The 15,167-nt window shown below is 39.9% G+C and overlaps 2 protein-coding genes across 3 annotated transcripts in view; both read left to right on the top strand.

Moving 5' to 3' along the window:
- Window positions 1–4,565, top strand: part of RPS6KA3 (ribosomal protein S6 kinase A3) — a 74,269-nt gene extending 69,704 nt beyond the window's left edge. For both annotated transcript variants that reach the window (XM_038128621.1, XM_038128613.1), the window contains exon 22: window positions 452–4,565. In XM_038128621.1, the coding sequence (XP_037984549.1) occupies window positions 452–574 (123 nt within the window). In that variant the 3' untranslated portion in view covers window positions 575–4,565. The remainder of the gene's footprint in view (window positions 1–451) is intronic.
- A 1,444-nt stretch (window positions 4,566–6,009) lies between these two features.
- Window positions 6,010–14,846, top strand: EIF1AX (eukaryotic translation initiation factor 1A X-linked). The gene is made up of 7 exons (XM_038148799.1): window positions 6,010–6,167; window positions 7,047–7,130; window positions 8,728–8,831; window positions 10,190–10,240; window positions 11,655–11,736; window positions 11,843–11,934; window positions 13,492–14,846. The coding sequence occupies exons 1-7, from the start codon at window positions 6,152–6,154 to the stop codon at window positions 13,495–13,497; spliced, it is 435 nt and encodes a 144-aa protein (XP_038004727.1). The 5' UTR covers window positions 6,010–6,151; the 3' UTR covers window positions 13,498–14,846.
- Window positions 14,847–15,167: the final 321 nt, after the last annotated feature.

Below are 15,167 nucleotides of genomic sequence, written 5' to 3'. Positions count from 1 at the left end.
CATCCAAAATACAAGTGGGGAGTGGGGGAGTTCTATCCCACAGCTCACAACTATCTACATTTTTTTAAATTAATTTTATGTGCTGAATAATGTGGGTGATTTTTAAATATTTTGTTGGAAACTGAAATGGTTATGTAAGTGATAGGCAGAGTCTACCAATGGTATTTCATTCCCCAGCTCTTTCACACAACATAGTGATAGAACTTAATTTGGCAGCCTAGCTTATACCTTCTGGGTTTGACTCTAAGCAATGTAAAACTATTTATTACCCTAAAAAACACTCACTCCTAACACTGCTAGGACTTGAGTAATGCAGTGGTATGTTTCTGTTTTGTAGATGAAAATAGACTGAATGTTGAAACCTGTTCAGAGTTTCTGGCATTTAGCACTGCTGTAGTGTGTGCATCAGTCACAACGTTCTCTTACTGTTCTCTTCCCCTCTACCCCACAGGGTGCAATGGCAGCAACTTACTCCGCTTTGAATCGTAATCAGTCACCGGTTTTGGAGCCAGTTGGCCGTTCTACTCTTGCTCAGAGGAGAGGTATTAAAAAAATTACCTCAACAGCCCTGTGAAATGACCTCAACCAGACACTTGGTACCGTGACATAAGATGATAGCACAAATCATGGCGACAGGTAGCACATATCTGACAGATACCTGCAAGCACACTCTGTCCCAGCTGGTACCTATAATGCTGCTGCTCCTGCTGCTGCTGCTGCTTTCATCTCCTCTCGCTTTAAACTGTTGATGGCAAGTTACTGATCTTACTGGAGCTGCAAATGGAGTGACAAGTGGAGACAATGAAAATTACCGTGTTCGCGACTGAGTAAACCAGAAGAATTACAAATGCCACCTCTGTCAAAAATACACTGAATAAAGCACTCTGCACCACATAGCATTATTTTTATAAGGAATATTTTTTTTGTCCCCTAAAATATTCTTTGTTACAGGTCGAGATGGACAGTTTATGTTAAGCACTTAGCTTAAACTATCTGTTTATATTAGCACTATACATTGTGCCATCTAACATTTTGTATGTTTTTGTAAACAGTTCACAAGCAGTACATTTCCGTGCTGTTTTCTTTAATGTATACATGCCTTGTTTTACTTAGATATTGTTAATCATTATGACAAGTAAGTCTGATTAAACAGTTCACCTGGATAATCAGTATTGTTGGACAGCTCTAAAAGAAGCCTGACTGTTAAACAGCTATTGAATGTAATACTATGGATAAGTAGTTTTCCTTGCCTATGTCTTTTCTACATTTCTGTGTTTTTGATGCCACATGTCATGTTATAAAATTTAAACAGTGAATCTCTCACCATACTATATATCCTATAGGTAATGTAACCAGAGAAAAGATAACTTGCTCCATATCTCACTGTCTTTGTTACCCCTCCCCTCCCTTTTAGTCTCTCCCATCTAATCTCTGGACTCAGGAATTACTGCTAAATACTTTCTGATAGAGGACATTTCTATATGGTTTATTCTTATAATCCATTGTTAATATTTTATCTGTATTCTATGACTTTTGTTTAAGCTCCAAAGGAATTGTTCAGTGAATGAATGTTGACATTATACAAGAAAAGCAACATTTGAAGATAAAGCAAAACCTATTGGTTGCTAATAAGCAGCAGCCTGCAAAGAATAGATTTAAACTGCATCCATTGCAGTTGCAAAACTGATGGATCTAATGCTCTGTCAGTTAATTTCTGATAATTTTAATTGAATTCAAAAGCAAAATGAGGGGCAGGACATAAAGATCTGTTTGGTTAGAAAAGGGTCATTGTAATTTACCATGAAAATAGTGTCACCCCAGACAGGTAAGATGAAGCCATTCAGAGGAAACATTCTCACTTTTCCACAGATGGAGGTGAGTAGGTAACGAGGGTGGAAGACTCACTTTAAATACTGGTATAAACTTTTAATATTCTTGGCCTCTTGGCATCTAAAGTAATTAAAGGCCCATCTTGATGGCTTGTCTTGAAAAGATGAAATTTCCCAAATGAGAAGGGGCACTGGAATGTGTTTGAATACAGTGAGTGTTCCATTCCACCAAAATTACAGGCTATGTAAAGTCCTTCCAGATATGAAATGACTATTGGGAATTGTAGTTTTAATAAAATACGGACCTGGGTGAATGGCTGTTGGTGAACAATGCAATTCTGTGTTTTGCATAAGAAGGTATTTTCTTGGCTTAGTGATATTAACTTTTTTTTACGGTGATTAATTGGCTTATTTCCCTGAAATCACCAGTGGTTTGTTGAAAGGAACAATCATCTTCATGACACCACAGATTTGCTCTGGATGGGAGTGTTTCTTATGCCAGAATTTTTGAGTTCCTTGGGGAAGCTTCCTTTGCTATGTCTGCAAAGGAGCCCACTTTTATTGCCCTTAAAATTTTGCTAAATATTTAATCCATTATATAATTGTGGAGAATTTGGTTTTATAAACAAGGTTTCTTAAATTAGCCTGGCTCTCAGAAATTTGAAAACACAGCTCTTCCAAGCAAACAGTATTTTTCCCTTACTTGGTGCTCTAACATTGAAGTTCCCTTTAGCTGTACAGTTTCATCTACCCTTCCTTCGAGAAACATTTTTAAGTAGAGGCAGAAAAAGGCCATCTCTTTTTTTATTTTATTTTTTTGACAGCATCAGCAGTTCCAGAGAATTTAGTAAAACCTTACTTCTCAAAAAAAAAAAAAGTATTTTTCAGCTCTGTGAGCAATTTTAAATCAGTCTTCTCAAAATCTGGAAACTGTACTTTCTGGTGACTTTTAAGGTGTTAATTAGAGGATTGTCATATCTAGTCAACCAAATTATTTAAATGCTGTTGAAATAAAAGGATGACAGTACTTGCCAGTGTGTCAGTAATTACATTTCACTTCAGGAAGGAGTTTCTACTCTGTTCAGTGTGTGTATATAGGTACCTGGCAAAGAACAGACCAAAAAGAGGAAGTGTTAAGCTGCCTCACTATTGGCAATATCCATATTAAAATAATATAAAAATCCTTCCAGTAGTTTCATTGTAGCCTTATTTGTGGTCCTCAAGCTCATTAGCCAAATAGTGAAGCAAAGTCAGCTCCTGCATTTTATGTATCTACACTCTCAAGTGAGCTGTTAATTTAGTCTAGACTTTACAAATGTTGCTATGAAGTCATGTATATATATCAGCAGAGGATGAACATTTTAAATTGTAGCAAAACAGGAAAATTTAGCACGCCCTAAGCTGAATGTGTTAAAGTCTAGATCCACTATTTTTTTAAGTTACTTTCTAAACCAAGGTATAAAGGGCCTGCCTAATCAGGGAGGTGTATTTTACAGCCAGGCATGGTTTATGTACCTTACTTCCTGGTTTGGATCCATGTTCATGACTTCCACTTTTTTTTTAATGTTTTTATAGCTGCAGTTGTTATAATCTGTAAAGAAATCCACATAATGCTTCTCTGAGTGTCAGCACTTTTCTGTTTGAATGTGAGTTTATGACACACTGTGTACCTGCCTTGCTGGACTGCTGCTTGGTCTGCAAAGCATAGCAAGCGACTCAGAGAGTCATAGAGGATAAAAAAAGAGAATGCAGATACAGGTGAATTTTCCAATGTGTTGACCATGGTTTGTTTTTAATTTTTTTAGTGTGAAATTACCATTTACTGTGCATGAGAACATGAGGGAACAGAGGGAAGAGTGAAGTTGCAATACCCATTAAATGCCATCTATGTCCAGTAATGGCAAAGTTCTGTGTTCATAATCACTATAACATTGAAAAACTCCTTTTAAGTTTTACTCAAGAAAATAGTTAAAACTTTTTTCTGAAGAGACAAGGCCATAAAAAAAGAGATTTACGTGTCTGGGATTTGTGTGTGTGTGTGTGTGTGTGTTTTGCTTTTGTAAATGTGGTGTTACCAACTAAAGCTGTGCTTTTCTATTACTGGAAGGAAAGGATTCAAAGTGTGCTGGCCCTTACTAAGCAGCAATGGTTAATAGATGAATTTTCACTTATGAAAATGATGTAAATGATTAGCTTTATCTTGATACTCTTGACCTAATCAAAGGGAAGGTGTACTTATGAGGGATGTAATTATTTTGCAACCTAGTTCGGGGGGGAAGTCTACTTAAACAATTTTTAAAAAATTACAAAATCACAGATAAAATATTTTTCTACGATTCTATACAATCATACTTTATACTAGTTTTCTCAGCATGGCATGTAAGTGAGTCTAAGGTACTGTTCCAGGAAATCAGTGGTATTGTACCTTGTTCTAGACCATTACAATAGCATCTGTTAGATGCTTGGCACTGCTGTCATAGAACTGAAATGCTAGTTTAAAAAAAAATAATTGTACTGAATACTTTAAATGATTGTTTTATTCAGAGTCTGATCTAAGAGATGTTGATCTAAGAGATGTTCCAATCATGCTATAAATGTGTAATTAAAACTGTTCCAGATGTAACTATGAACAGTTTTGGAAAGTATCATTGCTTGTTTTCCTGTCTAATGGCAGGTTTTGTAGTCTTCAAAAGAAATTGAAATTTCTACTATTAATAAACTTTCAAACATCTTAAAGGATTGTTTTGTGTAATCATTTGTTTTGACCAGTTACAAAAGTCATTGCTTGTTCATCACTAACTCTGAACTACCTCCACAGCATACTAAGTGTGCTTTGCCAGCCAGAAAGGGATTGTAAAAAGCAAGTGTCCCAACATTGCATCATGTTGGGGAAGGAAAACATGGAGACAAAGGAAAAACTCCTGTTCAGCCTGTTCTTAGAGACCCAATATAACACACAACAAGACCACAGTGCAAGGATACTGTATTTTAATGCCCCGTCAGATTCCTGTCAACTCTAAAGTACCACTTAATAGGAGGCTGCTAAATAACACTTGCAATGCCTGCATTGCTCTGGACACTGAAAATATGGACATGTTGGATAATTAATGCACTTTATAAACATTTGAAACATAACAGGATATGCACAAGCACTCCATAAACAACAGGCCTATGTTTTAGCAGCCCATACAACTTGGAAGCTGACAGCTGTGATTCTTTTTAACCTTGCAACCTGGAAAAGATGAGCGATTTTCAAAGGTTGCATAGTGTACAAAGCATTACAGTAATTGTGATAGAGGATTTGTGAGGAATTTTACCAGAGGTTTTGCTAAGTGTACTAGAAAAAAGGCATCAGGTAACCTGGACAGGTTTGGTAATGGATATGGAGCAAGGGTGCTGTGATTTCCTCAGTGAAATTCATGCCTGGGATCAGAGGTGTGCATAGCTGTGGCCCTTTGTTTATGCTGCCTGTCTAAAAACATTTTTTTAAATTTAATTACAAGTAAACTGGGTAATTTGTAAACCTCCAGAAGCTGCAAAGGCAGATAGGGGGGCTGGTATACCACAGCTCCTGCTGTCAGCCTTCCTCAGCTTCGTGCCCTCTGATTTACAGAGTCATGGCATAGTTTGGGTTGGAATGGAGCTTGAAAATCACCCGATTCCAACCCCCTGCCGTGGCAGGGACGCCTCCAGCTGGAGCAGCTTGCTCGGGGCCTCATCCAGCCTTGTCCTGAGCGCCTCCGGAGATGGGGCATCCACAGCCTCTGGGCAGCTTGTGCCAGTGCCGCACCACCCGCATTTCCAGATCAGTAAAGAATTTCTCATCTAAACCTACTCTCTCTCAATTTGAACCCGCTCCTCCTCGTTCCGTCACTACGAACGCCTGGAAATAGCCTTGCCCCATCTTTCCCGGCAGGTACTGCAGGTCCTGGAAGGAGTTATCCCTAACACCGCTCCCCGCCAGCGCTGCGCGGTGTCCCGGGGCTGCCTGGGTGTGCGCTGCCCGCTCCTCCTCCTCCTTTTCCTTGCCCTCCACCACAGAACGCCGGGCAGTGCCCAGGCGGGGCCGTTCCCGGGGCAGTTCCCGGGGCCCTTCCCGGGGAGCGGGCCCTGGGCGCGTCCTGCGCCGCCGGAGTCCGCCGGGCCGCGTGGGGGAGCTGTGGCCGGGTCGGCGCAGCCGGAGCGCAGCGCACGAGCCCGCGCAGCCCCGGCCCCGCCGCTGGTCCCGCCCGGAGCCGCCGCCGAGCCCGAACCGCCGCCCCCGCCCGGAGCCCCTCCCGCCGCCCCTCCCGCAGCCCCTCCGCGGCGGAGCGTTCGGTGCCATGCCTAAGAATAAAGGTGAGTCGCCCTTTCCATTCGCCGGGCCCGCGGCGGCGCGGCCGGGGCCGGGCGCGGTCGCGCAGGGCAGGCCCGGGGGCCCCTCACGTGGGCGCCGCCGGAGCCCGGAGCCTGCGGGCGGAGGGGCCCTCCCGCCGGCCTGGCGGGTCCCCGGGCCGGTTCCGCCTGCCGGGCGCGCGTCGGAGGCCGCCGAGGCCCGGCCGGGAGCGGGAGGCCCTGCCCGCGGCTCGCTTGTCAGGAGCGGCCCTGCCGAGGAGGCGGCCGGGCTCCTCCGTGCCCTCGCTGGGCAGCGCTGCTGCCGCTTCCCTGCTTTCTTACTCCGGAAAGAAACGCAGAAACCATGAGGGGAAGGGAGCGGCAGATTTTAACAGCGGGGGCAAGTATGAGCTGGTCGTGTGCTCTCCGTGAAGAGCATTTAATCCTGTTGCCACGTGTGTGCCTTTTGAAAAGGGCAGCTTCGCTTGGAGGGTAAGCTTCCTCCTGAGTATTTCTGGGATTTCAGCGGCGCAGTAACTGAAGTTATTCATCTGCTCATGGAGATTACGTGCATCAGGCTATCCCACTGTTATTTTTGAGGTATTATGTAGCAGGGATCGCAGAAACTGAAAATGGCCATCTTGTGAAAATCATTTTAAAGGCTGTTGTCACTCCAGAGCAACCAGGACAGCTTAAACAGCGGAGAGTCTAATGTTTAATTACTTCGTTACTACCCAGCTAAAAATTTAGACTTAAATGTAAGCAAAAAACCCTAGATCTGGGTGGGATACTTTAAATAGCCATATAGAGTACAAGCATAAAAATCTCCATAAGTCTGACTTTATTCCCTCATTGTATCTAGAGACAGTAACAGCTGCTTTTTACCTCTCCCACTTAATTTAGGCAAAGGAGGTAAAAACAGGCGACGAGGTAAGAATGAGAATGAATCAGAAAAAAGAGAACTGGTCTTCAAAGAAGATGGGCAAGGTGAGTTTGTAACTATATTATGGCAATGTCATTGTTTTCAGGCGCATGCTGTAAGTGAGAGAGAGAGGTATTCTTATTGAGGTTGTATTTGAATTCCAAATGACACATTGAATGTAAGAGAAAGACAGTAGCAGAAGGGGAATTTTCAATATCTTCACTGCTTAAGAATGATGTTTTCCTCTTCTTGACCTTAGTGCATGCTCTGTGCAAAACAGCACTTAAACATTTTCTAGAAACCTCTTGATAGCTTTGTGTGAGGGCCTGTGAGCAGCTGGCTTATCAGATGGTGGTTCAGTTTTGCCAGTAATTGTCCCTGGGATGTGCAGTCCCACTTTCTATTCTGTATTGACTCTGTCCTCGCTTGGACCCTTCACTGAGCTCCCCAAAGTCACTGATGTGGCAGAGCAGCTCATCTCACTGTTCTGTCCCCTGATGGTTTGGTTCACTTGGCTCCTGGGCTGAAGTCTAGCAGTTATTCAAACAGGAGCAGTCAGTGGGATGCTGTCAGATGGAGTAAGGCACAAGAGAGTTCATGGGGGATGACTGGGATTCCCATCTGCCCTGCCTTTGGTGACAGTGAGCTCACCTCCCTTTCAGCTCGCCCTGTCTTGTGTGTCACTCTGGTGGTTGCTCACATAATGAGAGTGCTCTCCTAGTAACCAGTTAATCAGTTGGTTTGTTCGAAATGTGGGAAGGGTGCTGATTTAAATCCCTGTAGAAGTGCCACTGAACAAATTTCTGGGGTTTTTTTGTCGGTTGTAAGCAGAAAAGGATATTTTTATGTATGTCTGAAACTTAAGATCTTCTAAATCTCCCAAGTAAAATCTATTTAATGAAACATTATTCTCAGTTATGAACAGTCTTGTGGTTCATTGGACTGTCTGATTTGTGTGAAGTTCTCCAGTATGTGATTTTTGGTAGCTCGGTGAGGGAGAAGATTAAATACAAAGTGAAGAGATAGAGGGTAGGGTTAGAGAGGTGCTTCATAGTCCCCAGCTGAAGTCTGCTGTTTGCCTTCCAGACTGTCTGATAAGGGTTATGTCCTTTCAAGGACAGAGGGGTGTTGTCCACAGAGCCTTTGCAAGAGGGATTCAGAGTCTCAGTGGGTGGCTACACAGGGCATGCAGCTCTCTCCTGCTTCAGTGACAGCACTGAGCTGTTGTTCTTTAAGACAGGTGCTGAGATGTTGTCATGTACTTTCATACTCTGAGTGTGACTCAATAGCTCTGAGATTTTCTGTAGCCAACATTTGAGAGGGAACAAAAGGGTGAATGCAACCAAGGAGGAGCAGTATTTGAAAATGTTAACATCAACAGTGATACAAAACTGTGATACATTCAGCAGCCTGTGTGGATGCTTGAAGCTCCTGTCAGCAGTTCATGTTAGATAAAATATTACAGCAGATTTGGGTTACAGTGGAAAAGTTATTGGTTGTGTCTTGAAGCTGGATTTGTTCAGAAGTTTTGCTCTGTGGCACTTTGGGACATGACTTAGCGGTGGACTTCACCTTGCTGGGTTAGTAATTGTACTTGTTGATGCTAAAGATCTTTTCCAGCCTAAATGATTCTGTGTTTCTGTATGTTACCATCTCTTTCAGAATATGCCCAGGTGATCAAGATGTTAGGCAATGGAAGACTGGAGGCATTATGTTTTGATGGTGTGAAGAGGTTATGTCATATTAGAGGAAAGCTAAGAAAAAAGGTAATTCTGAAGCATTGCCATAGGAAACAGTGACATTATGCATGATACGTAATTGTAAAAATTTACATATGTAGCTTGTTACAAAAACAAATATTTCTACGGCACTTACTATTTTAAACTACTTTTTTTTGATGGTAAACTAGTCTGTCCTTCTGTTTCCATTGCTGGCACAAGAATTGGCAGTCTTTGGCTCTTGGGGGAAGCTCACAGTTGAAGGGCTGCCTTTCCACGTGCATATTTTAGGGGAAGGTTTTTTCTGCTGCTTATGAAATACAAGTTTTTCAAATTCTAGAAAATTATACACATATAAAATTATAAAAATCTCCCTAATTGCAGGTGGGGAGCTTGGTGACTATTTAGAAAATACACCTCCAATGCCATTGTTTCATTGTCCACTTCATCAGTTCCCAAAATATTTCTGTTGGAAGCTAGTCTGCAAAGGTTTGTACCTTCAGGGATGTCAGGTGTAAGTGTTTGCATTCCTAACTTTGCCATCTTCAGATGGTGTCCCCTCTGGCCCTTGTTAGGTGTTACACCAGCAGAGGACAGGAAGATGTATGGTAAGGAGGAGGTCCCTCAGTCTTGTTTCCAGTGAAAGCAGGCATTTACTGTCTTCATTCTGGATTGTTCCATTTTTGAGACAGCACTGGATGCACGTGTCTTGGGATCAGTGTAAGCAGTGCTATAGCTGCCTGTAGGAAACTGTTGAAGGTAGTGGAGAATGTGCATAAATAAACACTAAGTACTGCAGAATTAATTTCTTGCTACAAAAAGTTTCACTTATCTGTTCCTTATGTTTAAAAGAAAGGAAATTCTAACTGAAATTAGTTCAATCCCTTAAAAATCAAGCGGATGTGGGATAGAACCCACATAGAACCACCCTGTGCATTTAAAAGCATATCCTCCTCTGCAGATTTCTGGTTAACATAGTTTCTAGAAACAACTCAGTTCATTTTATTGTGCTCTTCACTGTTCTTGTCTGTCACCCCCTTCATTAAGTTTTTCTTTAATTTTTGCCCTTGAGGAGCTCAGTTCAGAGTTCATGACTGGTGCCTTGATGCATTCTTTCTGTTTTCTCAGATGTTAAGGCTTAGTAAACACCCTGCTGGATAGAAGCTCTTCAAGAAACTTTGATTACCCTGTAATGGTGCCATAACATGTCAAAATAATTATGAGTATTTATGACCTTGGATTTGCTATTAGAACATTAAATTGGATATTTCTAGCATACTGGTTAGAAAATGAAGGTGGTGGCTGTAGCGGAAGATTTATGTCTCTCTGTAAATCTAAATTTGCAGTTTGGTTCTTGTGTTATACAACAGAAGTTGAATTTTTGTAACACATGTTTTCTCCTTCAGGTCTGGATAAATACTTCTGATATTATATTGATTGGCTTAAGAGACTACCAGGTAAAAATTCAGTATGATATGCCACTGTAAGGAGTATCTTACAAGTAGCTTTATTTACTGTTAAATTGCAGCAGGTGTTGTGAGGAAATTTCTGTCTAACTTTGCATTTGTATTTAGTTATGCTAAATCATGATTTTTAGTTTCCTTGTACTACAGGAAGATTGTAATGAGTAGACAAATTCTGGTTTGACTTGTTCTTCCAAATTGCACCCTGAGACTTTGGGAGTGAAGGTGCTTATTGTCATCAAGCTTGACCTGTTTTTTCCCAGATGTAGCTCTTTGGTGTTTGCATCCTGTGGTACAAAAGGATGGAGTCAAGTACCAAACATTTTATTGTGATAATTAGAATTATTGGTAATCAAAATTTTGTGTCCTTGGTGTTTAGGCTTTTACTTTAGGAGGGAAATTAATCAGTAATTAGTTTGTACTAAAATTTCCAAAAATGGAATGGCATAACTTTACATAATACAAACAGTAATGGGAAACAGTTGTCAGGTTTTCGTTAGGTGAATGTCTTTCATGAAAGTTAATGTTGTCAGCAGTTTTTGAAGATAAATTCTGTTTCTGAAATGTGCATTAGGTTTGTAAAATATTTAAGATACTGGCACTTACTGTATATAATAAAGTACTTGAAACTAGGAATTTTTCAGTTTTGACTTTGCCAAGGGAAATATAGGTTGGATATTAGGAAGAAGTTCTTTATGGAAAGAGTGATAAAGTACTGGAATGGCCTGCCCAGGGAGGTGGTGGAGTCACCATCCCTGGATGTGTTTCTAAAAAAAAAAAACTGGATGTGGCACTGGGTGCCATAATTTGGTTGAGGTGTTAGGGCTGGGTTGGCCTCCATGATCTTAAAGATCTCCTCCAACCCAGTCATTCTGTGATTCCTGATTGACCATCAACACCTCCCTATTGTGTATTGTCTGAAGAAAGGTTAATTTCAAAGGCATGAAACTGAACTTGTCAAGTTGTTGAATTCTCAACATTTCTCATTTGTCTCAAATTCTCTTTTGTCTTGTTGCCCAGGGAAGTTGTGGCTGCCCCATCTCTGGCAGGGTTCAATGCCAGATTGAGTGCCCTGGTCTAGTGGAAGGTGTCCCTGCCCATGGCAGGGGGTTGGAAGTAGATGGTCTTTAAGGTCCCTTCCAATCCAAACCATTCTATGAATCTATAAATTGCTTGTAATTGGAGATGATTAAGATATCACTCAGAAGAAATGAAGATACTCCAATGTGTTTACTTCACATTTAAAGGAACTGGAGGGGAAGGAAGAACAACATGTTCTTCTATAAATATTATAGGTGTTAATCCACTGTAAATAATATAGTTGTTGTAAGTAATGCAGTCTGCTGAGGTTAATAGTTTTATTTTTCTTTCATAGATGACTAATGCATTCTAATAAATTCTTATTTAGGATAACAAGGCTGATGTTATTCTAAAATACAATGCAGATGAAGCCAGAAGCCTGAAAGCGTATGGGGAGCTTCCAGAACATGGTAAGAATCTTTTCACTTCAAATTGGAAGTTCATGTGGATAAGAATACTCAGTCTGTCTTGGCACAGTGTGAGTGCACTCCTTAACTTCTCTAAATTCCTTCATAGCTAAAATCAATGAAACAGACACATTTGGTCCTGGAGATGATGATGAAATCCAGTTTGATGATATTGGAGATGATGATGAAGATATTGATGATGTAAGTAGTAAATGTGTATTTTATCATATGCTTGAAGCTCTCATCTTTGGCAGTAAGCTGTTGTTCTACAAGCAAGGAATACATGGATGTTCAGGATAGCTTTGTTTCTCAGGGACTGTCTCAGGAAGTGGTGTGGTGCATTCATGTGCCAGTTTTCTGTCCTCTCTCCTGTCCTGCAGTCATTCTTGTGCTGGCCTCTAAACCCATGGTACACTTGGTGTCACACTGCTAAAACACTTGTGGAGAGCAGTCTGAAGGTGCCTAAGTTGTTTGACACTCCCCAGTTCCTCTAGGTTTAACAGCCTTGCTGTCCCACCAGAACTGCAGCAATAATTAAGGAATTTGGTTTTTAAAGAACAAAGGTTTTAAGTCTCTTATTTTTGTTTACATAAAAACTCCAAAAAGCTGCATCCTAGTAAATTTTCTAAAGTTAACCATAATCTTGACTGTCACAGTCACTTGTGTTACTGCTTACCACTAAACTATAGTAATTGGTCATGCACACTCTGAAATTATAGTAGTAAAATTTTTACAATTCAAATTTTGTAGTAAATTGCAGAAGTAGTATCTGCTGTGCAATGTTTTCTGAGTTGATGCACTTTAATTTACAGCTGAGAGATGAATGTGTGCAGGGTCAGCTGGCTGAGAGGATAAGTAACTTACTGAGCCAGTGAGTTAACTTAATTGGATAGACTGTTCTAAGAATACTATTATGCTTTAATTCTTCATCTTTTTAGTCCTCTCTCTGAGTTGATCATATGACTAATTCTTTTTAAATGCTTCTATTATTCTGACTTTTTTGAGGTTATCAATATATGATTCATTAGATCAAGTATTTTAAAAATACCAAAATGCTGTGGAATTTTTCTTCGGACTTTTGAAAATTTCACTTTGGGCCTGTCAGTGGTTGAGCTTACTGAAGATTTAGCTCATTGGAGCTAGAAAAACTAGTACTGCATGCTTTTAATAATGAGGCTGTTGTAAGACATCAAAGAGATAAGTAGCTGTAGGACAAATTTGCAAACTAATGGAGCTATGTGTGGGGTTAAGTGAGCAGCTATGATTGTTTTTCAGCTTTTGTCAGCTCTTCAATAAAATATTAGTCTCATGCTTTAAGAAAGTAAAAGATGTAAAGAAAAGATGTGAGTAACATCTCTGAGGATCACCATTATATATCTGGAATGAAGTGCAGTTTCCAAGGTCATTGGTAACCGGAGGAACTTAGTGGAGCCTTTCCTTTGTTTTTTGTATCAGAAGGACAATTAGAAAGTCACTACTTAGGGAAGCGACTCTCAAATTTGGTTTTATTTTCAGTTTTGAGAATCATGGGCTAATTTATAGCTGTTCTAGTGATGTATAATTGTATTGCAGATACTGTGGTTATGCAGAATTGCTCACCTGCATGACCACAGTATTGTCACAGGGCTGGTGGGGACAAAAGCAGGGAGTAATTGTTCGGGAAGTCTCCTGTTGAACTGTAAAAATAACTTTTAAAAGAGTTGCTTGATGAAAAATAGACTTGGATGAAATACATGGTGTGGTGTTTTTGCTTTTCAGATCTAATTTGGAACAGAGGTTTACATTCCAACTTTTTTCCTCCAAGGATTGTTCTACATTGATACTTCGATTATTTCTTGGGTGATGTCCCTTACTTTTAAGAAGACTGAAAATTCTCAGTAAAGAGTGTAGTTTGTTACATCAAAAGGATTTATTTTCAATGTTTGTTTTAAAGTATTTATATTTCTTTAGAAATGGATAACGCTGGATTACCACAAAGGTTCAATGACATGCCACAAATATTTTGTCCCTTCACCAATTAGAGCTTTTATCTCTGGATGTAAGTGAGATACAGTGACATGGGCTGTAAAAGACTGCATTTTTCCCTCTTCTGCTTTCATCACTACAATTCCAGTTAAACTTGTATTTTGAAATAAAAATGGTTTACCCTGTAATTATCATGGATTTTGATTAAAGGCAAATAACCCAGTTCAGATTAGTATCAAATCATACTATGCAGTGTCTGTCCTTATACCCTTGCCTTGATGTTAACTTTAAGAAAGATTTTGATAATATAAGAGGAAGGCAGAAATCTGCATTTAAACTCACAATGCATGATGAATCTGCTTTTCACGTCTAGTAGCATGCTGCTATTTTTATACTGATTTTGATAATTAAAAACACTCATTGTTTCAAAGATGTCAATTTTCCATGCTGGAGGGAGGGGTGGGAGAGGAGTAAAGATGAGCAGTGAGCAGCATCTCAAATTTGCAATTTTTTTGAAACTGCAGTTGGTGCAGTGGCCGAGCTGCAGCTGCAGACAATGAACATTGGGTGGCACCCGACTGAACAGGGAGACACAAATGCAAATCCTTCACAGTGGGGTTTTTACTGAAAAATGCATTAAATAGGTTTTCCCCAAAGTAAATGCTTAACATTCTTGATATGTTAAACATGTAGAATATTTTTACATTATATAAAGGGTTATGTTAAGAGTAGAGTTTTATTTTAATCTGAAATTCCATACATTGTAAGGTGCAACATAAAAGCTTATGTGAACTTTGAGTAACAATATAAATAAGAAAATAAGTTTGTGTCAAAAGTAGAAAGAATCTTTTCATCCAGAATAAATCAATGAAACAGACTACTGGAAGGATTCTTGTCCACCTTCAGACTGGAGGAGTCAGTTGAGAAACTGAATAAAGACTAACATCATCATGCAAATATTATTTTGTGGTAGCCTTAGTGTCTTTGTCTTTAATAATGTATTTAACAGCTCTGAAAGCAGGTTAATGGAAAAATTCCTTCTGTGCCATAAAGATCTGATTCTTGACACTTGTATTCCTTATACAGTCTTTTTGGTATGATGTAAAGTGACTACCCCAATAGATAAAAACAAAATGGCTTTAAATACAGAGTGGCCTCTTTGCTTTATATGTATTTTTAAGGAGATTTAAACATCCAGAGCTTTTGTGAAAATGTCTTCTCTTTTACTTCTTCTTTCATTATAGTGTCTATTTTCCTTACAGGGATCAGGTACCCTGCCTAGGAAGAATATTTTCTTAGTATTAAATAATTATTTCATGGATTTTAACTATTTGTTGTAAAAACTTGGTAAGTATTGAGGAAAAGATACTACCAGTACAGCATTCTTGCTCAACTGATCTTAAACGTTTCGATTTACTGTCTTTGTATGTCTGTAAGGTTTAATTGTGAAGGAACATAAATGGTGTAAT

The sequence above is a fragment of the Motacilla alba genome, chromosome 1 (assembly GCF_015832195.1).
Source record: "Motacilla alba alba isolate MOTALB_02 chromosome 1, Motacilla_alba_V1.0_pri, whole genome shotgun sequence".
NCBI lineage: Eukaryota > Metazoa > Chordata > Aves > Passeriformes > Motacillidae > Motacilla > Motacilla alba.
Note: the sequence above shows the minus strand (reverse complement) of the source record. Positions and strands in the feature narration are given on the sequence as shown.

Bases quoted from the DNA above. Each gene is read 5' to 3' on its own strand.
- EIF1AX (XM_038148799.1), top strand. The intron at 7,131-8,727 runs GTGAGTTTGTAA...CATCTCTTTCAG, and splicing joins CTTCAAAGAAGATGGGCAAG to AATATGCCCAGGTGATCAAG. The intron at 8,832-10,189 runs GTAATTCTGAAG...TTTCTCCTTCAG, and splicing joins GAGGAAAGCTAAGAAAAAAG to GTCTGGATAAATACTTCTGA.